This window comes from Gymnoscopelus microlampas (genome assembly GCF_963454915.1).
Source record: "Gymnoscopelus microlampas genome assembly, chromosome: 10".
Classification (NCBI taxonomy): Eukaryota; Metazoa; Chordata; class Actinopteri; order Myctophiformes; family Myctophidae; genus Gymnoscopelus; species Gymnoscopelus microlampas.
This window is the reverse complement of record NC_139947.1, coordinates 38,943,112-38,965,606: the sequence shown is the minus strand read 5'-3', so window position 1 is coordinate 38,965,606 and position 22,495 is coordinate 38,943,112. Positions and strand designations below refer to the sequence as shown.

The 22,495-nt window shown below is 42.1% G+C and overlaps 2 protein-coding genes across 3 annotated transcripts in view; both read left to right on the top strand.

Annotated features, from left to right (window-relative positions):
* LOC311053144 (helicase ARIP4-like) overlaps positions 1-4,919 on the top strand; it is a 37,472-nt gene extending 32,553 nt beyond the window's left edge. Inside the window, exon 22 of the mRNA XM_084068559.1 lies at positions 148-4,919. Coding sequence (XP_083924685.1) covers positions 148-1,229 — 1,082 coding nt within the window. The 3' untranslated portion in view covers positions 1,230-4,919. The remainder of the gene's footprint in view (positions 1-147) is intronic.
* A 7,952-nt stretch (positions 4,920-12,871) lies between these two features.
* On the top strand, positions 12,872-22,040 carry tmem115 (transmembrane protein 115). Of its 2 annotated transcripts, XR_014601714.1 has the most exons (4): positions 12,872-14,424; positions 18,386-18,753; positions 20,095-21,832; positions 21,874-22,040. XR_014601714.1 is itself a non-coding variant. In XM_084070240.1 (3 exons), exons 1-3 carry the CDS (start codon positions 13,933-13,935, stop codon positions 20,378-20,380), a joined length of 1,146 nt encoding a protein of 381 aa, XP_083926366.1. In that variant the 5' UTR covers positions 12,872-13,932; the 3' UTR covers positions 20,381-22,040. The 2 variants fall into 2 exon arrangements, 1 of the variants encoding a protein (XP_083926366.1); XM_084070240.1 differs by having other exon boundaries at positions 20,095-22,040.
* Positions 22,041-22,495: the final 455 nt, after the last annotated feature.

Sequence of the window (22,495 nt, the reverse complement as noted above, 5' to 3'; positions counted from 1 at the left end):
GAAAGGACCAGATAGTGAAATTTGTGGTTCTAATTCAGACTTTGAGCTCACTGTGCTGTTTCATAACCTTTGACATTTAAAACCCAAAAGTGGTCATTTTGTCTTCGTATGACAGTAGAGCTTAAATACGGTCTCTTCTACTTTCAGACTCCAAAGACCAACCAGAGAAGGCTTCAACCAATGGCAGCAACAGCTGCATGTCACCTGACAGGAAGCAGCAGGTACCCTCCAAGAGTGTGACCCGCCCTCTTTCACCCGATGGCGCTGAAATCATCAGTGAGCTGCAGCGCTACACGGCTAGCACAGAATCCCAAACTCAGAAAACAGCTGCTGTCCCTGGTGGACGTCAGGAGAGGGCGGAGGAGAGCACCACTAATGCGGCCAGCATCAAACCTCTCAACCTCTCTAATCGTCGAGATGCTTTGACCGCCAACGCCCAACCCAACATGGATGACAACAACGTAGCCCAAGATCTGAGAATGGCTGCTAAGCGCAAGGCCCCCAGCCCCTTGATGGATGAGCGCACCAGCAAGCAGCCAGCTCCTGGAAAGCACACCCCAGTCCCACTGCCCTCACAAGGCTTCCCCTTCACAGGGGGCTACGGGCTGCCTCCTCTGGGGCTCAGCCCTGCCATGTTAGGGTCTCTTGGAGCTTCACTGGGGCAGCCCCTCTTCATGGGGCCAGGGTCGCCTTACTACCACAGCCAAATGGGCGATCCCTGCTTGATGTTCCCTGACCACTTTGGGTATGCAGGAGCTAGTGTAGTCCCAACTTCCTCCTCCTCTCCCAACCCAACCACCAATACCACTGATACTGCCATCTCCACTTCATCTTCCTCAGCATCATCATCATCATCAGCTGCCAGTTCTATTTCCACTGCCCTGCCTCCATTTATGCTGCACCCAAGCATGGCAGGCATGGCCGGGATGCTCCCCCCAGGCTTTCCTCTGTCCTACAACCATACCCTGGCCGGCCTGTTCCCAGGATCAATGCTCCCTGGTGGGTTACCGGGTCCAGCCGCTACCCCTGGCCCGGCTGGAGCCAGCTTCCTCTCCCAATACCCTCCTCTCACTGCCGTCTCCACCACATCCTCCCCTTCCTCCCCCTCTACCCGCTCAGACATCCACCGTGGTCCGGTACTAGCTGTGAATGGACAGAGCATCAGTGGCACGTGTAGCTCCGAAGAGGAGGATCATGATGATGACGTCATTGACGTGATGGGTGATTAATGAAGATGCAGCTGTTTAGCTGAGGTTGGTTCCTTTGAGGCATTGTCAAGACTAGGAGGGATGTCCTGTTTTGCTGTGGTCCGGGCGGTCCAATGAAAGGCCAGGATCGAGAGAAATACATAAGGATTAAAAAAAGATAGAGCAAAAGACAAGGTACAGTAGATAAGAGATCGTGTTACCGTCGAGGCAACTGAGCCCCCCCTCAATATCCTTCAAGTGTGTCCTGTCTTTACCACACCTGCCTTTGGAGGAATAAAACAAAGTCTTTGTTGGAAATCAACACAGACTGGACACAATTAAAATAAATCCTTATGCTGATTATCTTATTTCAAATAAATTCTGAGGTAAATACAATGCATCAGAGAGAAGAGGAATAATGATAAAAGGACTTTGGGCTTCCTAGATTGTAATGGAATTTGATTACAAATCACTGGACTGATTTACTGCTGAGTGTGGACCTGCAGTGACCATAATCGGCCACGAGTTGTGCTGTTAAGTTTAGAAGATTCTAGTTCTGCAGCTTTGCTAGAAACTTTGTGTGCGCTTTTCTTCAGCTAGCTACAAGAAATAGAAAAAAAAGAAAGAAAACTCGTAGGTACACTAGCACTGATCTTAAAAAAAGAGAGAGAGAGAGAGATATGTCAGCTGGTTGTAGCACCTGATCGTGGGAAATATTGGTAACATTCATGGTATTGTTTGTCGATTGTCAGTTAATGCTACTGAATATTTCTGTAATGGTAGAAAGACAATTTTGGAAAAAGAAAAACATTGATTTACCAACTCACTGCCAGTACAGGAGTATTGTGTGTTATTTGCCTGAAAACAATGGGATCATTTTGAGAGAGAAACTCAAGACTTTTAATGTTAGAGTAAATGTGTGAGGCTTGTGGATGAGGTTGAAGAAGGGCATCCTGAAACCTTAAAAAGAACAACAGCACTCTAACAGAAAGAATGTACACTTCTTTAAATCGCCTTTTAAAGCCAGGACTTTTCAAAAGAAAGCTATTTAGGCATCAGACTTGGGGAGATCTTATTTTTTTTGTGCTGTGCATATTATATTTTCTATTTATGTATCTCTTTTACATTTTGTTTTTTAAAAAAAAGAAAAGATTCAAAGTAAAGAAAAACGTCATTGCCTAATAAAGATAATAACAGCCAGGTGAGAACTGTGTTCTTGCGAGGCTTCCTCCCTCCTTGTAGCTGAGAAATAACCAACAGAAAATGCTGTTTTTACCTCCAACTTTCTGAATGTTAACTGTGAGAAGGGGGTGAGGAGAGACAGTTAACGAGAGTCCCTCAGAATTATACCTGCAGTCTTACTGTAGCTTAGCAACAGCGATGCAAAACACACACACACACACACACACACACACACACACACACACACACACACACACACACACACGATCCTACATATACACAGGAATCCCACAGGACACATGAAACCCTGAGGTGTTTTTGATGATGTGTGTCGTTTTGTTTCTGTGTCTTTATCTTGTGTTCTTCAGTGTTCTAAGGAGAACTTTGCTTTAAATTGGAATTTCGGTAAAGTCATCATGTGATTTTGTGTGTAACCTGCTCTGAGTGCAGCATGTCCTGTTCGTTCCTGCGCTGCTGTTTGATTGTCCTTTAAAATGTTGTGAAAAGAGGTCAGTGTAAAACCAAACCGCTTCAGACTTTAAGTTGGAGCTGTGCCAAAAACATGTGCAAGAACATCTAAAAACTCCTTCAAAGAGACCAAATAACATTGTTCAAGGCTTAATAGAACTTGAAACAAACTTGTGGAACGTGAAATGCCATACTTCAACGATAGCGTTATGTTATCTTAACTAGGAAACTTAATGCAGTGAAGTCTCATCAGTCTCATCCTTCTACAATGAATAGATTAGAAGTTGTGCATGACAATGTGTTAATCAATAATTGACCTCCTTGACCGTGACCACCAATTTGCCATAAGGTCAGATATTGAGATATTGATGAAGTTTCATGACATTGTGTTTTAATGATAATGCAATGTATTCATTGCATACAGAGTTACACACACACACACACACACACACACACACACACACACACACACACACACACACACACACACACACACACACAGCAAGCACACAAACCTCATTGCAACTGTTTTGCAATCGCTTTGCAGCTCAATTAAAAAGCTCTTTTACAACTGCACTATTATTACAAAAGCCACACTTGTTATATATTCCTTCCTTCCTTTCCCTTTTGATCTCCCAGTAGACATACACTGTACTGGCTATCGTCTTCTGTAAAATTCACTGTAAAAGACACATCATATTTACATGACGCTTGCACATTTGAAACATTTTAGACTGAATGAAAGCCCAGGGTAGGTTACATTGTTTTACCATCAGCTGCAAAACTTGTTTCCACTGATCACTGATATTATACTATGGCTGCCTTGCCTGCATTTTGGGGTGAACTGGGCATGATTGGCCTGTGCAATACCAGCCCCCACTACCCAAAAAAACATCATTACAGAAAGAGCTTTAGGAACCCACTGCTCTTTTTTTTATACACATTTAAACAAAGCATTTCCTTCTATTCTTATCTTCCATTCATTTGTTCATTCATACTGTCATACTTAAAATGACTAGTTTACCCTGTGTTTCTAGTTTTCTTTTCTTTTCTTATTATTTTTGAATTTACCAAATTTTATTTATTTATGATGTTGCATATTTATTATTCATTTATTTTTGTACAATATTTTTTGTTTCCTTATTTTCCTTTTTTTTCTCTTTTGTTAGGATTTTGTACGGTTCATATTGTTGTTGTTAATTACAAATTGGACGCCTTTGCTTTTGTCATGTCTTGCAAAAGGAAAGAAAAGTGTCATTCAGCCTGTCTGACCAGTTGACCTTGAAGGTCTGACTCTGACCCCAAGCGTGTGAACTTATGCAGAACTTGCATGTGGACCAACCAATGAGTGTGCTTTCATGCACATCAATATCCAAATACATTTCAACACGCATTCTTTTTTGTTATTTCTTGAGCAGGTAAATATTATATCCCATTTATTGGACATAATATTTAGCAAAGATACATTACTCTGTTTAAGAGGAACTTGAGTAAAATGCTGTGCAGTCACTAGTCAGGTCATCCCGTTTACTATTTGCTTGGTTAATATCAGTTTGCATGGTATTCGGAATATTCTGCATTCATATACAGGGATGGCAAATTATTGTGGATACTGAGCTATTGTACTGAATACTGGAGTTCATGTAAACAAACTTGATCACAGATCTTTTTCAGGGTCAGCCGAGGCATTAACACACTTATCAGCAGAAAAGATAAACAATGTAATCTTACTCTTTTAGGGTGTTTTTCTCCTTAATTTCCATATCAACCAAAAGGTCCCATACAACCATCCTGACAACAATAGCAAGCGAAACATAAAATAACGGTTTCGTTGGTCGGTCCGTGTCAGCTGTTTTTTGTTTCATCAACTTGGAGGTTGCTGTGTAACTGCTCTCTTTTTTCACATCTGTCTACTTGAATTTGTATATTTATTTATATATGAATGATTGGCCGATCGATTCAGTCAGACAGACCCTGACCGGCTGTCTTAAATTCCATTTAGCTAAGTAAAATGTAAGCTACTGTGCTTAGAGGTTTGGCTGTAGTGAAAGGCCTGTTTTATAGTTTATCGATCAATATCGATATGTGATGATAATGGATGACTTCTAGATCCTTTTTTGGGGAAGTTTGTTAATAAAAAAGAATATTTTGAATGTTGTTTTTCCAATTTCCTTTTGTTTTGTTACTCCTCCACACATTCTCACACTTAAAAACTCACACTATCACTCATGCTGTCTTTCTCAGTCTCTTTCTTAGTCTTTCTCTTTGGGTTCATATCTCTATATTTCTCTAATTTTTGCCTCAATTTCTGTCAGAATGTATGTCCTCACTCACTCACACTCTCTCTCTCTCTCTCTCTCTCGCTCTCTCACACACACACACACACGCACACACTACCGAATCAATCTCTAAAACGTTGAGCTTATTGCATCCATTTGTGCATTATTGTGACTGGACAGTGTATAAATAGACAGTAAAGTGAAGGCAGAAACACAACACTGGTGCTATAGCCGGAATTGAACTGGGGATGTTAATCTGTTGATGGACAGTTGGCCACTGGAACGCCAATCATGCGACCAGTCTTACTTTCTGCCGCTGTACAGTACATCGGTTAAGCTAGGTGCTGGAGAACAATTTCATTTTTCATGGATTGCATGGAACCAAACACCTTTTGTACCACCAACAAGTGCTTATATCCTGACAGTAAATCCTAGCATATATTTTCACAATTACCTGTCATCAACGACAACTCACTATAATCGTTACCCAAACAATCACAATTCCTTGTACTGAAAAGAATAAATAGGTGTTTCTGTATTGTACATAGCTTGCAGTACATCATTGCATGTCTGTCAGTTAGCATAAATGGAAGGATGTGTCTGCCATCCAAGCTAATACCTTATAAAGCTGATAGATAGATAATAGATAGGTAGGTAGGTAGGTAGGTAGGTAGGTAGGTAGATAGGTAGGTAGGTAGATAGATAGAAGATTGAAGCCTTTATCGAGATTAAACAATCCAGCTATGCAAGGCGATTAGTCCAGTTGTATTTGGAAATAAGTGCTTTTAATTCCTCTATGCTAATACTGTATACTTTCTGTTGCTATGCTACTATGTTTAAAGAGAACTATTTGGTAGAAAGGAGCACACATCTACTAGATCTATTTGTGGATTAGATTGTGTGATGGCTAATTCCATAAAACTTTGCTGGCATAGTGAGTGTTGCAAGTAGTGGAGGGCTGAAACTATTCTGTGCTTGATTTACCTCACCAATTATTTGTTTGCATTCGAAGTAAGAATGGCATGCTACTGAATCAAGCACAACTTGAACTTTGTATAAAAACTGTCGAATTTGTGTTTTGTGTTGTGGGCTAATGTTGCTACTGTTACCTATATTTTTGTTGTGGAGAGTTGCTTTGTGTTCAAGCTACACTAAAAGTTATGCAATAGGGTATATATCCTCTTAGAATGGCAGACAAGACACAAGTCATGCACTCATGACAACATGGGTTTGAACCTTTGTCACATATTATCTCTCTCTGTCTCACTCTGCTGGACATCAAGCAGGTATCTCATGCATATAGCATAGCATTTGTCTAAGTAGACTGCTTGTACGGTTATTTCCACCTACGTATCTATCTAACACTGATTTTGGCACACAAAGCCTAGCTTCAGCTTAATGTCCAAGAACCCTTCTCTCCATGTCCCTCATTTCACATGGTAAAATACTGTAGTTATGTGCTCTGTAGTCTAAACGATGGAATGTCTGATAAGACAAGTGGATCTAATTTGTACCAGACTGGTACAGTACCTGTTTAAACTTTACCATTTACCAACTCTAGATATGTAGTTGACCAGGGTCCCTATACTTGGTCCACTCAGTTTTTCCCTATACACACCAGAATAGGGATGCTAGGGTTCATGTGAAAGTTTATGTGTAAATTTAAGCTCTTTCACATGATGTGCGTGCTTGCGTGTGTGCATAAGCAATGTGACATGAGATAATGTCTCAGGCAATACTGTAGGAATGCCACATACATACCTAGCGTGGCACTTCATTGGATAAATTGTCTGAAAGGTCCTGTGTTAGTTAGTGAAAAGGGTGGAGTGGAAATCCACACAACAAAATAGCCAACTATGTCAAACTATGTCTCCTTCCTCGAAATGTATCAAGATTCTCTCCACAATCAATATATGTTCTTATTCAGTGTGAGACTTTAGAGTTAACACATGTAAAAACAAAACATAGCTCAGCTTATAACTGCTCAACTATGAATGACCGGGGGATCTAGTAAAACCTGAAATAACATTTGTTCTTCTGCATGAAATGCTTCACATTCTGATCTGTGCTGAGATGCAAGCCAAGCAGGGTGGGCAATGTAGTCTATCTAATCTACTGCTGTGGCACTACTGCTGCTTTTCTATCCAACCAGGATTTTTTACTATATTCACTTGGGTTATTGTGGTTCCAGCTGTCTAATGGTGGATACCTGAGATACCATAAGTTTAGTTGCTCGTAGGATAGAAACGCAGCACTGTAGTTGATCACATCTTTGAACCACTGAGAAACTGTCCGATAAACAAAAGGTTTCTGGTTTGATCCCTGCAACAGCCATTGTGAGTGTAAGCTAAAGCCTAATTTATACTCCGTAGTACGACGGTGTCGCTTGCCGGTGTCTCCATATTGGAAAATGCCGCCGTTGTGCAATAGAATATAAATTAAGCGTAAGAGCATAAGCTTCATAACAGAAGACCGTACAGCATGTACAGCACCATGAAGCACAACAAATAAATCTGATTAGTCATGATTCATCTGAACTGCTTCAATAGCTGAGTGCTCTTTGTTTCTGTCAGTATACCATGTTTCAGCTCTTTGAAATGACTGACTACTTTTATGCATTGTTCTTTGTTTGGTGTTACATTGTTCAATGATTTCTATGTGGTTTGTCTTTTTCTACATTTGAATGTGAATTGAAGTGATTGTAAATCTTCATGTTATAGCGTTTAAGTTCAGAATAAATTGAACGTTTCTGAATTTATGTTGTATTTTGCGCCTTTGCTATATGAAATGTGTGTCTGTTTGAATCCTTGTATTAAAATTGGCTTAAGGGAGGACCGGCCGGCGGGCGGACCTCTGACATCATGCTCATGTCAACATAACTCAGCAATAACTATATGAAGAGTTCCCAATGCAGCTACGCCCAAGTATGGAGTGTGTTGTGTAAACTCAATGTGTCATCATGGCATCAGGCACAAACAAATCAGTCAGCTCCATATTTGGGCACAAGAGGGGCATGACATATATGGGCATGATGAGATGAGGTTTCTCCATATATGGGCACAAAAGGGACAAGGACTGGCAGATACAGCAATCACCATATATTATGGGCATAAAAGGGACAAGGACTGAGAGAGAGATCTCCATATATGGGCATAAAGGGGACAAGGATTGATAGATATATATATCCCCATATATGGGCATATCAGTCGGATTGGCGGTGCAATGTAGGTGTACTTTGTACTTTGTCATGTGCACACATAATACAGCCAATAGCAACATTCCACGCAGTGGAATTCTTCCGCTCATTCCTCAATTTGGCAATTGGCACTGATCAGCCCAGTAGTTTGTCAAGAACCTTGGATGGACAGATCACCCCTTCCGGTTCCCAGAGGGGCGCTCTACCACCTGAGCCACTCTGCCTTACGTTGCGTAACTAGGACTCAAGTCTAAAATGTACAGGTCATCGGGCGTGTATCCTCCAAAGAGGGTGATACGATCTCCCACCAGGCAACAACACGTACTAATCATCCAACGCGGGCCTCTCCCCTTGGGCTCAACCTTCTTCCATAAGAAGGTCTCTGGATTGAATTTCCACAGATCATTGAAGACCTGTTCAAAATTGTTGCCACCAAATATGTATAGCTCTCCATTGTAGGCAAAGGCTGAATGGCCCCTTCGTCCTTCTGGAAGAAGCTGTGCAGAAGGTGAGCTCAGCCAGCAGTTTGTCTCTGTGTCAAACACACTGATGTTGTTGTAGTGGTCATCGTCCTCCCCTAGGCCCCCAAACACAAACATCTTTGTCCCGATGATGGTGGCAGAGGCAGAATGACGTTCTGAAACAGTTGCTGGAGTGGGTCTGGTGTTAATTAATGACCAGATCATTGTGGTGGTATCCAACTTGTGGATGTCATTAGTGCATCTAGTCAGCTTGTTGTATCCTCCAAAGATATACATGACCTTCCCCAAGACACAGGCTGAGTGACCCCGCCTCGCACTTGGAATAGTCCCGGAAACATTGGGCTTGAACCATCTGTGGGTGTTGATATCAAATGCATAAAGAACATTGCAGTACTCTACTGCGTAAGTAACCCCTCCCCAGATGTAGATGATATCTTTGATCAATACAGCTGTTTGGCCGTAGCATATAGAGGGAACCTCAAGCGGACGCTCTCCCTCTCTAGTTGTCACTGGAGAAAACTTATTCCAGCCAAGAGACCCTGTGTTGAGGACATGCACATCAATCTGATCCATCTTGTACACGCTGAAACCTCCAAAGGAGTACAACCTGTCCCTCGCTGCCACAGCAGCATGACCAACACCCTTTGGGCCCCCTTTCACTTTGGTCACCGTCCAACACAACTCTTTTTTCACTCTCTCTCTACTTCCCGGCCTCTCTTTGTCTCTTGATCTCTCTCTCAATCTCTTTCTAACTGTCGATCTCTCTCGGTTTCTTGAGATATCCCTTGCTCTCTGTTGGTCTGTTGATATATCTGCTCTCTTCTCTCCATATCTTGATCTCTCTCTGTCTCTTGATCTATCTCTTGCTACTGCTCTCTCTTCTCTATGCCTCGATCTCTCTCTGTCTCTCGATCTATCTCTCGCTCTCTGTTGGTCTCTTGATCCATCTCTCGCTCTCTGTTGGTCTCTCGATCCATCTCTCGCTCTCTGTTGGTCTCTCGATCCATCTCTCGCTCTCTGTTGGTCTCTCGATCCATCTCTCGCTCTCTGTTGGTCTCTCGATCCATCTCTCGCTCTCTGTTGGTCTCTTGATCCATCATCTCTCGCTCTCTGTTGGTCACTTGATCTATCTTTTGCTGCTCTCTTCTCTCCACATCTATCTCTTTCTACTTCTCTTTCTCTATGTCTCGATCTCTCTTTCGATCTCTCTTGGTCACTCGATCTATCTCTTGCTGCTGCTCTCTCTCTGTCTCTAGGTCGAACTCTTGCTCTCTTCTCTCTATATCTCGATATTTCTCTGTCTACCGATCTCTCCCTCACTTTCTTCTCTCTATATCTCGCTCTCTCTTGGTCTCTCAATCTATCTCTCACTTTCTCTCTGTCTCTTGATCTCTTTCTGTCCCTCGATCTCTCTATATATCTCAATATTCTCTCCCTCATCTTTCTCTCGATCTCTCTCTGGCTTTTTCAATCTCTGGATCTTTGGATGTCCTTATCAATCTCCCGTTTCTGATGTCTGTCCATAACTCTCTCTCTTGATATCTCTACAATACCTTATATAGACTGATCAGAGTTCTCTGATGTCACACACAACATAAACCGTGTTTGCCTAACAAAGTCGATTTGCGCAGGCATTTCTAACTTCAAACTTGCCGTGCGTATCTTGGGGAGAGATGTGCTGAGTAGGAAGTCAGTCAGATCTGCGTTTTTTCAAAAAATATGGATAAATATGCAAATCCCCATATATGGAGGGCCCTGATGTCATGATATCATAGACTGGCCTGGACTCCATATTTGGGCATGTCTGAAATGTCTGTCATAGAACTCCATACTGTATATGGGCATAAAAGGGACACAGACAGACAGATAAAGAGATCTCCATATGGGCGTAAAAGGCATACAGACAGAATAAGATATCTCCATCCTAAATTCACAAATGGGACCACATCATCACGATCGTCATCAACAGAGGAGAAGTCAACAACATATTGGCATGAACAGTTACTCAATTACCCCAAGACAAACCTTTCACAAAATTATTTGTGGTGTTATGTTATATGAAACTGGTCTGAAGTCATTCAACTTTTTGTGATAGGCCACGCTTCTTCAGAATCAGAATTAACTTTATTGTCACATCACTGGTTTACAAGTGTAAGGTTTTTGTTATTTCCATAAAAAGAGAATGTAAAGAGGAAGAGGTAAGGGGTCGGCGGGGCGCAAGGAGAAGAGAGAGAGAGAGTGATCAATTAAAAAATAATAATCAGTGAGAAAAGTAAATCAGTTCACAGTTGCCCCATGTCAAACCTTTCATCACAGTTGTCTGGTAGGCTAGAATACAGGAAGTGTGGGCACTAGGGAAATCTGGGCACCATTTTTTGGGGAAGACTGGGCACTAGAGAAGAGTGGACACCAGGAAGAGTGGGCACCTGGCCTCGGAAGACTGGGCACTAGGGAAATGTGGGCACCAATACAGAGTGGGCACCAGGACTGCAACTTTTAGTAAGATATGCCTAACCCTAACCGTAATCCTAACCCTAACCTCAGTAAAACTATAACCTAACCTTAACCTCAAACTAAAATTTGTCTGAAAATGTTTTGGATGGGGGGAAAAAATGATCATCTGAATGTAGTTGCATTCCAGTAATATGCATGCCAGACTTCAAAGTATTTCCGTTTTGGTGCCATGCATTTCCCCTAGTGCCCACTCTTCTGAGTTCTAGTGCCCACTGTTTTGGTGCCCACATTTCCCAATTGCCCACCCGTCCGAGCCCTGGTGCCCACCCTGTTTTGGTGCCTACATTTCCCTAGTGCCCACTCTTCCAAGGTGCCCAGTTTTCCCTAGTGCCCAGAATGTTTTGGTGCACACCCTTCCTGTTACCATCTGGAGTTATACTAATTCATTTTGAAGTTTATGCAACTTCAAAAATAATTTTGGTTTTGGTTGATTTAGTGGGAAAAGCGTCATTTGTCCCTTGGCCCCATGACAAACCTTGTGCCAAAGTTGTGTGGTGTTATCGGGTGTTGTATGGAACATGGTGTAAAGTGATACCGTATGCACTTTATGTGATGGACCACAACCACTGTGATGCCCCCTTTTGGTCAAACAGAGTGAAAAGTTAATCAGTTATTTTATTTCTTGCTAAAAAAGTAAGTTTCTTAAAACTCTTGAAGCCCCTTTCCCAAGATCTGCTCTCTCATCGCCACCCTTTCTCTCACACGTTTGACATCTAATAATAAATATTGACATAATTGTAATCCTATAATGTGTGCCTATGTTTGATTGAACCAGGATTGATCATAGGATTCGTCTTTCCTGGATGGATACTCATTTTCCCATGATGCCGTACTATAAGAACGTTGCGTGACTTGACGTTTTAGACAGTGTTGCCAAGTCCGCTTATTATACGCGACTTTGGGCTTCTTTTTCTGTAAAGTAGCTTGTAAATATTGGTAGTTTTGGGCTTGTTTCTAACGTGCAGTGGCGTCCCCAGGAATTACATTTAGGGCAGGCGAGATTTTTTTTTGTAACCCCCCCCCCCCCCCCCCGCCCTCTATTACCCCCAAAAAAGAAATCAACTCAATCGAAAATCGGCGACCTAACCCTAACCCGGCGAAATTGTCCGTTTTCAATATGTTTTGGCCATTATCTCTGGAACGGAAGGTCCAATCTGCTCAGTTCAAAGCTTGTTGGATGCGTGACTTTGAGGACATTAAGCACGCATGACACATTTTCGGGTTATTTGGGTTTTCTAGGGGAGGCGAGATCTTAGTTGGGCAGGCGGCCGCCTGCCCTGCCTCTACAGTGGGTACGCCACTGCTAACGTGTACTTGCTTATTTAGGCTTGCTTCCAAATTATTTAATATTATTTAATATTTTTTTAAACCAGTGGTTCTCAAATATTTTCATGAAAATGTTTTCTGCCAGGGAGCATTTGTGTATTGTGTTGTGTCTAATGTAGCCTAGTCGCTTTCTTTGGGCTTGTTTTCCTAGACCTGGTTGCTTATTTCTCTCCCCGAATCTGGCAACGCTGGTTTTAGACCGACCCCTGATGACGCTGGCAGCGCAGCGCAGGAGAGTTTCTGCTGCTGAATGGTTCTGTCTGTCTGTGTTCAGGAGGAGGAGGAGTGCCCCGAAAGATAACAACATTTCTCTCTAGTGAATAATTATCAAAAGTCCTAAATAACGCAGAAGCAGGGCGTACAGGCCACGCCACACGGACTGAGAAGAAGAAGAGACCGGGACGAATTCCAGGGGAATGAACAACGGTCGTTTTCACACCTCAGCCACATTGTTTTGAAGGCCTGTTGCCATCATCTCCTGGGGGATCCTCCTCGGGCTGCCAGCCGAGGTGGACCTCAGGCCTGGTCCAGACCTGGTACTGGTCCATGTGAGCTTTTATCCATGAACTCGTTGTTTTTCCCAAAACGAAGACGTAGCCTCATTGTGTTCTTTTCATGGCGGACGCAAGACAGCGGAACTGTCAGCTTGACAACAAGCTAGTGTTAGCTAGCTTAATGTTTACAAGCTAACCCAGCTAATGTCAGTTGTTGTTGGAAGAAGTTGGACTTGTGTTTGATTTGTCAGTTCGGGTGTGGGGGGCTCGTGTTTGACTTGACAATGAGTTTTCTGCTAACTCTCGGAGCGAGTGAGTTTATTGAGTCGGTGAGGTCTGTCTGCGTCGATTGAAGGTCGTCAAAAAACATAGTCAGGTAGATGGAAAAGCCCCCCTGGCGTTTAATAAAGGTTATCACCTACTCGAGCTTATCTACAACTGCTGGCCCGTCACCTTGTGAGGTCGAATCTAAGAACTAAAAGTCACTGACTTGATTTTCTGTTATGATAAAACGGTAGCGTCTTTGGAAAAGTTGTGAAATCGTGTAGCCCTTTGTTTTGTGTTGTTGAGCAACTGACTCAAACAGAAGTCTATCCCCGAGTCAGCTGATCATCATAGCAAAGCCACTGTTCACCCGTTCTACAGATAGATGAAGTTCCGTATGAAATCCCACAGAAGACCGTGGACGTAGATGCTGTTGGGATTCAAAGCGTTCCTCTATTCTGATCACACGCCGCTATCTCCAGTTCCTACTTACAGAAGACAACTGATCAAAACAACATCCCCCTCTGGACAAAAGTCACCATGAATCGTTACCTTCCCGTGGCACGACAGCACTTCCTGGGTGCCCTGGCCAGCACCAGCGTGGTAGTCAAATCAATAAGTGCTGTGGTGATTCTTCTCTACTTGCTTTCCTGGGCCGTTGACACCCCATACGCCCTGGGGGTCACCCCGGGGTACCTTTTCCCCCCTAACTTCTGGGTGTGGACACTATTGACACAAGGAGTGGTGGAGCAGCATGTTTGGGGTGTAGCGGCCAATGTGGGCACTGTAGTTGCCTGCGGACGCCTACTAGAGCCTCTTTGGGGCGCTCTCGAACTCCTCATCTTCTTCACAGTGGTCAATGTCTCAGCTGGCATCCTGGCTGGGCTCTCCTACCTCCTCACCTATGTGGCGACCTTTGACCTGGACTTCCTGTTTGCTGTGCGTGTCCATGGAGGGGTTGGGTTCCTCGGAGGGGTCCTTGTGGCACTGAAACAGACGATGGGCGACACCACAGTGCTTAGAGTACCACAGGTGAGTCACAAAGAAAAGTGATGTTGAAGCATTGTAGATGCATATCGATGGGTGGTATTGTAACTATGAAGAGGCAGTGGTCCCAAGATTTAGAGGCATACTGTAGATATGTTTTGGAAATAGTTTACAACAAGCGTGCTGAGAATTGATTAACACTTTACAAATCTGCAGGGTCTTTACTCTTTGCAAAATCATGCAGGGTCATTCTGATTTATACTCAAGTTGCATGCAACATGTAATCTGCTATGTTCGGGGAGTGACATCCAACGGAGTATCAATTAAGCATACATCTAGTCTGGAGTTTTACACATGAGCTAGTCTGTCAAAAAAGACCATGGCTAATGTGACGGCACTTTTGAATACCACAAGGTGAGAGAAAAGAGAAGTTTGAGTCTTCCAAAGAAGTGCTTTTATACACCCAAGTCAAGTGTAGTCTGAGTGTTTTATGTAAATGGTATATAAGACTGATCAAACTACCACAATCTGAGAAAGGGATATAAAACATTTCAGAAGGCCATATGTCCAATGGTAATGTGAGTTGCTTTGATGTACAAAACTACTCGTATTCCTATATGAGTAGTGTTGTACATCAAAGCAACTCACATTACAGTGCCACAGGTGTCAAGCCTAAGTATACATTATATTTTGCTAAAGTATGAATGTTTTAGATATGTAGTGAAGAACGACTTGACTTAAACCCTTTTGCTCTTTAGGCAGCAGCATGGGTCATTCATGAACTTCCTACTGAGTGAAGAACACTAAACAGCAGCAGACATGTCCCAGTGCTCAGGTTGCCATAGGTGATCTTGGGCGAGTTGATGTAATGATGAGATGAGGTATATGTTATTAAAACCAGAGGGAAGGTGTCAGTATCATAATGCAATAAACACATATTCACCCGAGTTGAAGTACAGTCAAACCCACTAGTGGCAGTAATTTGGTAACCTGTAATTTGGCTTTGTGTGTATGTTATCTGTTTCTCAGATGTTTCATACATGTCTTTTAAGCAAAGCATTGGTTTACAATGCAAAGTAGGAGAAGGAGCAACAGCTCATACATTCTACACAGGGACGAACATCTCCAGTCCTTTAGGGCTGCAAGTACTGCTGGATTTCTATCCTACCAAGAAATCTTTGCATTCATTTGGTATACAGGTCAAAGTTTTTTTATCTAGATAGCTGAAAGATTGCCAGATGAATACAATACTGTATGTTTCTTGGTAGAATATGATTAGAATCTGTACATAAAATAGAGGAACTCTGTCTTCATTAAACACTTTATTTGATTTTTATGCCTATTTAAAAGGTAGGCCTAACTGCAATTCCACCCGGTCTTTTGCACCTGTAAATGTGTGAGGTGACACATTTAAGTGAAGTTGAAACCTGACGTACTCACAGCCATTATGGACTGTACTGCAGTTGCCGGTGCAGTTGCTTCGACTTGAGACAGGTACACTGTCTCAAGACTGTACATCCCTGCCCTGCATGTTGCACAGCACACCTAGGCATGTGAATAGTTATAACTGTGTTAAGTGCTTTATTAAAACTGCAATGGCAAAAAAAGAAGAAGAAAGTATTCAAAAGTATAACTAGTGCACATTGATACTTAATCTTAAAAATGGTAGACGTTCAAAATAAAGCAGAAAAAACAACAACGGTGAAATTATTAAGTCAATAAACAATTGCAATCAAGCCAGTGTGTAAAGGTGATGATAGGTAACTATCTTACGGTCACAACTGAAAGAAACCCTTAATAGTGTTATAACTCATGGAAGGAAGATTTCGCTTTGCCAGTAACACTGACAGGTATACGTACCTCTCTGGTGTCACCCTGGTAGGATTGGAATCAGACAAGTTAATACAATTAATCACAACAGAGCTTCCAGTACCTATTTTACGGTACATGTCTGTCTACTACATTTGTGCCTGTCGTAGAAGGACTGCCTGTTAAAAGCACCATGACCTGCATTATATGCAAAGAATGTATATACAAAAAAGAAACATGCACCAGCACCATCCACTTTCACTGTTTAGACATCCTGTAGATTTTTTGAATATAGAGCTTAACAGAGAGATTGGCTTGTTAATTCCCCACCCTGAATGTAAATATGTGATTCCTATGGCTTTATACCAGTTAGCCTAGAGTTGATGAACAAGTCTGATCCTGCCAGCTCCACTCTCTGCAGGATGTCACAGATGTGACAAAATAAAACTGAATGTACAATCAGGAATATGTCCAGTTACAGTAGCATAGGATTGCATCTTTTTAGCAGTGGCACAGAAATATCAACAATAGGGCTGTGCTCAAATTATTCATAACAAAGGTATATCAGAATACATTTTTGACAAACCACATTGATACAGGCGTTACTATATCAATATGTGGATCATCAAGAAATGAAGTCAGATGTATTGAAATTCGTTTATTTTATAAGTTGGTGTCTGCGTTTGTATGTCATCAAATTCCTTTCATATCATCGGAAATAAAACTGTAATACCACAAGACCAATTACCAAACTGATGATGGCAGCACACGCATCACAACCTGACAAGTGGCAACATGTTTTACAAATCATTGTGGCTTAACATATTTTATGTTAAAAACAATATATATTTGATTAATTCAAGGAGGTACATTAATTCATTAAAAAAAATTGCCTGGTAACTACTGTTTTAATTATATAGCTATATCCTGTACAGCCTTCGTGCGATATGATCTTTTGTTTTCAATTGCTTTAGATCAGATGAATGATGCAATTAATGGTAAGAATCTGAGAGACATCATTTCCCAGGCTGAAATGTGCCATAGTGTACAAAATCTTAAGTTAAACAGACTGAAAAATACTCAGGTTCAGGCTCAGGTGAGCAGTGCATACTAAGCAGTATTGCTGTTTTAAGCGGTTTAAACTGTGTGCTATAGATGTATCCATTACCCACATTTTGTCAACATAAAGAAACCCTAAAGTCAGCATTTCAGGAATGCAGAGAAACTGATTGATTTACAGTTTGAGAAGAATTTGTTTTTCAGCAAGGCCTGTATTTATAAAGAGATTTTGATCAAAGTGAAATTAATTGCAAAATGGCTAATATTTATAAAACAAAACTCTTATGTTTATGCAAGCACTGAAGGAAACACATGTGCATTCACCTACTTGCACACATGTCCTTAATATCCACCCCTCATATTTCACATGATGGCTCCAGTTTGCTCAGCTGACCTGTTATTTATTACCCGTAAAGGTCTTTGCGCGCTGGGAGCATTTATTTCGTGCGATTAATTCCTATTAATTTAAACTGCTGCTGTGTCATGAGTGTTCATCCACACAAAACGCAAATATTACGAAGCGAAGGACCTTATTGTGACAATGGCCGGCCAAGCTCTATCGCAGTATCGAGTGCCTGAACATCTGATTTCTGAACAGTTTCTACCCGGCTACCATCAGACGTGAACATGGCATGAACACTGCTTGCCTGTTGCGGTTTTTAACCATGTGAAATATGAAATAATATGTTTTTTCACCTTTCCATGCGGTGGAAACTGGTCTTTAAAACAGCAGAAACATAGTACCTGCTGGCTGCTGCTACTTCTTTTCACCTTCATATGATGCTAATATTTCAAAATATCATGTACATATCTGCTTTCACTTACACTTTCTGTATGTATATATCCTTATTTGTTTTGTTTAACCTGTTTCTATCTCTTCCTCTTTGCTTTCACTCTACCTCTGTCCTCTCTTCTCACGGAATACAAAACGATGGAGGGCTTACGAAAAAAAGAATGCTTTACACCCGTAAACTTAATGTGAAAATAAAAGTGATTCTGATTCCAAATGTACACAGGCTTTTACTGTGCATGCATCATGTGTGTACTGCTCCCATTTCATGTGCCTACCTTTCATTTCCCCGTCAACCTTAAAAAGAACAGACCTTAAGATGTCTCTCTCCATTCCTCCCACCTCCAGGTGAGACTCAAAGCGGCCCCAGTCCTGGTTCTCTTCCTGCTGGCGCTGCTGCGTCTCTCTGGCCTGCTGCTGGACAGTAGTGCCCCGCTGGCTTCCTACGGCTACGGAGCCCTGTCTGGCTGGGTCTACCTGCGCTTCTATCAGCGACACAGCAGGGGGCGCGGGGACATGTCCGACCACTTCGCCTTCGCCTCGTTCTTCCCCGAGGCGCTGCAACCGGCCATCGGCCTGCTAGCCGGCCTGGTGCACGCTGCACTGGTGAAGATGAAGGTGTGCAGGAAGATGGTGAAGAGGTATGACGTGGGCGCGCCCTCGTCTATCACCATCAGTCTGCCTGGCACAGACCCCCAAGACGCTGAGAGGAGGAGGTAAGAGGAGGGGGCAAATAATATGGAAATATGTAGTGTATGTGTCACAGTATGTGTCCCTTTCATGTAGAGACAGTGTCAATATTCATTATTTTTAGGGGGACTGTCTGTAGGTGTGTGTGCAGTTACACCGCTCCACATGTCCAAGCTGTCAGACAGGTTCAATTTCAAACAACCATACACACAAACAACACACCTCCCACCATTCACCTTGTAACTGGATAGGATGTGTCACACTTTTAATGGACATAGAAAGCCTTTTATGGTTTTGGAAAGTGTGATATATCGGCTGTGATAGAAACTGGCAGGCTAGGTAAGGTAAAGCCTCTGTCCTTTTGTAGAAAGAACAACCAATGAAACATTTAAAGGGGAATACCACTCGTTTTCAACATTTAACCATGTCATAATATAGCTCAAAGCTGTTGTGTTGAAATAAGAAAAAAGTCCCCACTTCTATGTTGCCTAGAAATTGATTGTTGGGGTCATGTCATGTCAAGTGACATACGGAAGGTATACTGTTAGGCCCGTGCGACTTGAATATAAAGTTAAGGCTTGTTAAAGCATTTTCAGCCAATTTATTTCTATTATTACTACAAGTACAATGACTTGTAAAATGTGATATAACCATTTTCAGCCATTACTACAAGTACAATGTATTGTGAAATGTGATACATAACCATATGCCATTATAAACTACTGCAAGTCGCACTGTTTCAGCTTGAAGTGAGATTCCCCATTCTAGTGAATGAGGTAGCCTAGAGGGCGGGCCAAAGAGTACACCTTCTGTATGTCACTGATCACATGACCCCAACAATCGATTCTCTAGTTCTAGGCAACATAGAAGGGGGGGGGGGCACTTTCCACACAACAGCTCTAAGGTATATTATGACATGGTTCAATGTTGAAAATTAGTGGTATTCCCCTTTAAGGCGACGCTAACATTGCATCACCAAGCTTTCCCCAATACCTGTAGGAAAGCCTGGTTTCTATGTATTGCTCACTGCTCAGATCCGGTGTAGAGCCTGTGTCCGGTACTGTTTAAACACAGAAATGTTAGGGGAGGATTAATTGGCATAAACGGGGTAAACGTAATTCGTTACTCTGAAAGAGGAAAAGAAAATAATAATAATCAGCTACAACTCTGTATCATTCCGCTCCAAAAGTAGTTTTAATATAGTAGTAGCAGTACATTTTAATATATATATTTATATATATATATATTGTGTGTGTCTAATATCCCAGTGTTGTCACATGTATGAGGATTTCTCCCATTAAACATTTGTACTCCTTTGTCTTCTCCCCCCACCCTCTCTCACTCTCTTTCTCCCTCTCCCTCTGTAGACAACTGGCCCTCAAGGCGCTGAATGAACGTCTGAAGCGCGTGGAGGACCAGACGGCTTGGCCCAGCATGGACGACGAGGACGATGACGAGGATGACGAAGTCAGGACCGACACGCAGCCTCTCCTCGCCACCTCCTCCCTCAAGCCAAAGCCAGCAGGGTTGGGGGCTTCTGTGGGCTCCTCTCCCACCCCCTCCCCCTCCCCCTCTGCAGCGTCACAGAGCGCCGGAGGACAGCAGTCAGAGTCCAGCATCATCACTTTTGAAGACGCTTCGTCTAGGTCCTAATGAACATATATATACAGACACACATGCTAGCACATGTCGTTGGCTAGTTAACGGATGTGTTCAGGGCCTATGACCAGGAATACGCACTTTTTCATTTTGACCTTTTCAGGACACATAGTCGCACAAAAACACAGTCGACCATCTTTGTCCAGTTCGCAGACACTTGCGTTCATACTGTATGTGTGCGTTCATATACACACACACACATAACTGTACTCTCACAAACACACACATACACCAACAATCTCCTTTGCAGTTATACAAGTCAACAAGCCCAGAGGGATAGAAACTGTAATTGTCTTCAGTGGTGAGTTAAGCTTTCGTTGAAACGCTTTAGTTAAGAATGTCATGGACAGCATCAACCATCTTCTGTTCCTCTCCCTTGTCAGTGGCCGCCATTCTCACATAAAAATCCCCATGGATTGGACTTCACAGCAATGTACCATCACGCAGAGCTCTGTCTTTCGCCTCATGTCTGAATAAACAATGTAATGGGTGTACAATTTTCATTTTTGTAAATCCTTTTTTGGCTAGCCATAGACTATTATGAGTATTATGATTGTCTGCTACAGAGAAAAAACACCAGTTGTTGAGACTCTGAGTATGTTCATAGCGTTCTTGACTCATGAAATGAAGGAACGCATTGGGAAGGCTAAACTTAGAGCTCTGCATTGAAATCGGAAGCAAAACAAAGCACTGAGAGAAGGCCCGCAAAGTGAGATATGTTTTTATTATAGCGTTTTCCAAATAAGAAACCAGATGTGGAACTGATCGAGTGTGAACGAACTGTCAAGCTATATAACTGAATCTAATGCTAATGGACCTAAGCTAATGGACTGGGGGTGTGAGTTGAGACCTGGAGATTGTGCCAGGTGAAAATCAGGTTGTGAGACAGTTTGAACCAGACTGAACTGGACTCATGCCTATTGAATTGTCTTGCTCTGGATTAATCTTCGAATAGGCAGAAAAAGGGTCACCCAGTCATGCCCGGTGGTTTTTCTTTCATTTTTCTAGTTAATTTTTCAGTGAAGAATGCAGTTGGAAATAACAAGATGTTTCTACTTTGTATTATCTTCATCTCTATCCATCACTAAACAGAACAACAGTTTGTTCTTCCCTCTGGTAGTTGGCATAGATGTTTTGTGTGCCAATGTTCCCGTGGGGAAATGTTTTGTTGTTACACTGACAGATCTGTGGATGATTTGTTTTCCTGTTCTTATTTTATGAGTGCTCAGCTTTTATTAAGGGGGTTTTCAAGGATATTTTTGAGGATTGATTACAGTTCTGTTGCTGCAGCTGTATCTTGTGCCCTTCTCCCTGAAGTGCAGACTTGTTCACTTTACCCAATATCGGTTGACTAACGAGAAAACATGTTTTAATTATAAAGTGCCCATATGTTTTCATTGAGAAAGATGGTTTAAGAAATATATATATATATATATAATATTTTAAGTAGCTGGTGAACTTTTGGATTAATTAGACATTGCGGCAAGTGAACAACACTTTATTTTCTTTCTCTGGTTCCAAACATGAATCTGGAAGTGAACAAGTGCATAGGCATTACATGGAGAAAGGTAGAAAGGCTATGAATGCATACTCTGTGCAGGTCATTTCAGAATAAAAGCTGATCAAATCCAATAAATAACACTTGTAAAATACAGTTATCGTGTTTATCTGGTATGTTGCAGTAGTAATGTACCCAGATTGTGTTTCAGCGGCAGCCAGTGGGCTACACACCGTCTTGTGTTCACAAAGCATCTCAATGACTGAAACTACTGAACTAGGGTCAGTACAGTATGTTGTGAGTATTTGTTCCCAAATGTAATAACCACACAGTTTGGAAGTATGAACCTATGAAAAATAATTTGAAACGCCCACTGTTGTTTGGAACGAGTCAAAACGCACTACAATTTCAAGAATAATCATAATAATCTTAGCTATAATGGTGCAGCTCTTGCTTTGACCACAAGATGTCACTTATAAACTACATTTAAATGGTAGCCTAGTTAATAGACACTGCCAAGTTTAAATTTGAATAGATCCCTAGCTTGACTGATGGGTACATCTCTGACACTGGATCAGTGTCGACCCCACACTTAAAAAATCCCTGTGTCT

Excerpts from the sequence above, each read along its gene's own strand:
- tmem115 (XM_084070240.1), top strand. The coding sequence starts at position 13,933 with ATGAATCGTTACCTTCCCGTGGCACGACAGCACTTCCTGGGTGCCCTG. Across the intron at positions 14,425-18,385 it reads CAGTGCTTAGAGTACCACAG|GTGAGACTCAAAGCGGCCCC; the intron begins GTGAGTCACAAA and ends TCCCACCTCCAG. Across the intron at positions 18,754-20,094 it reads CAAGACGCTGAGAGGAGGAG|ACAACTGGCCCTCAAGGCGC; the intron begins GTAAGAGGAGGG and ends CTCCCTCTGTAG.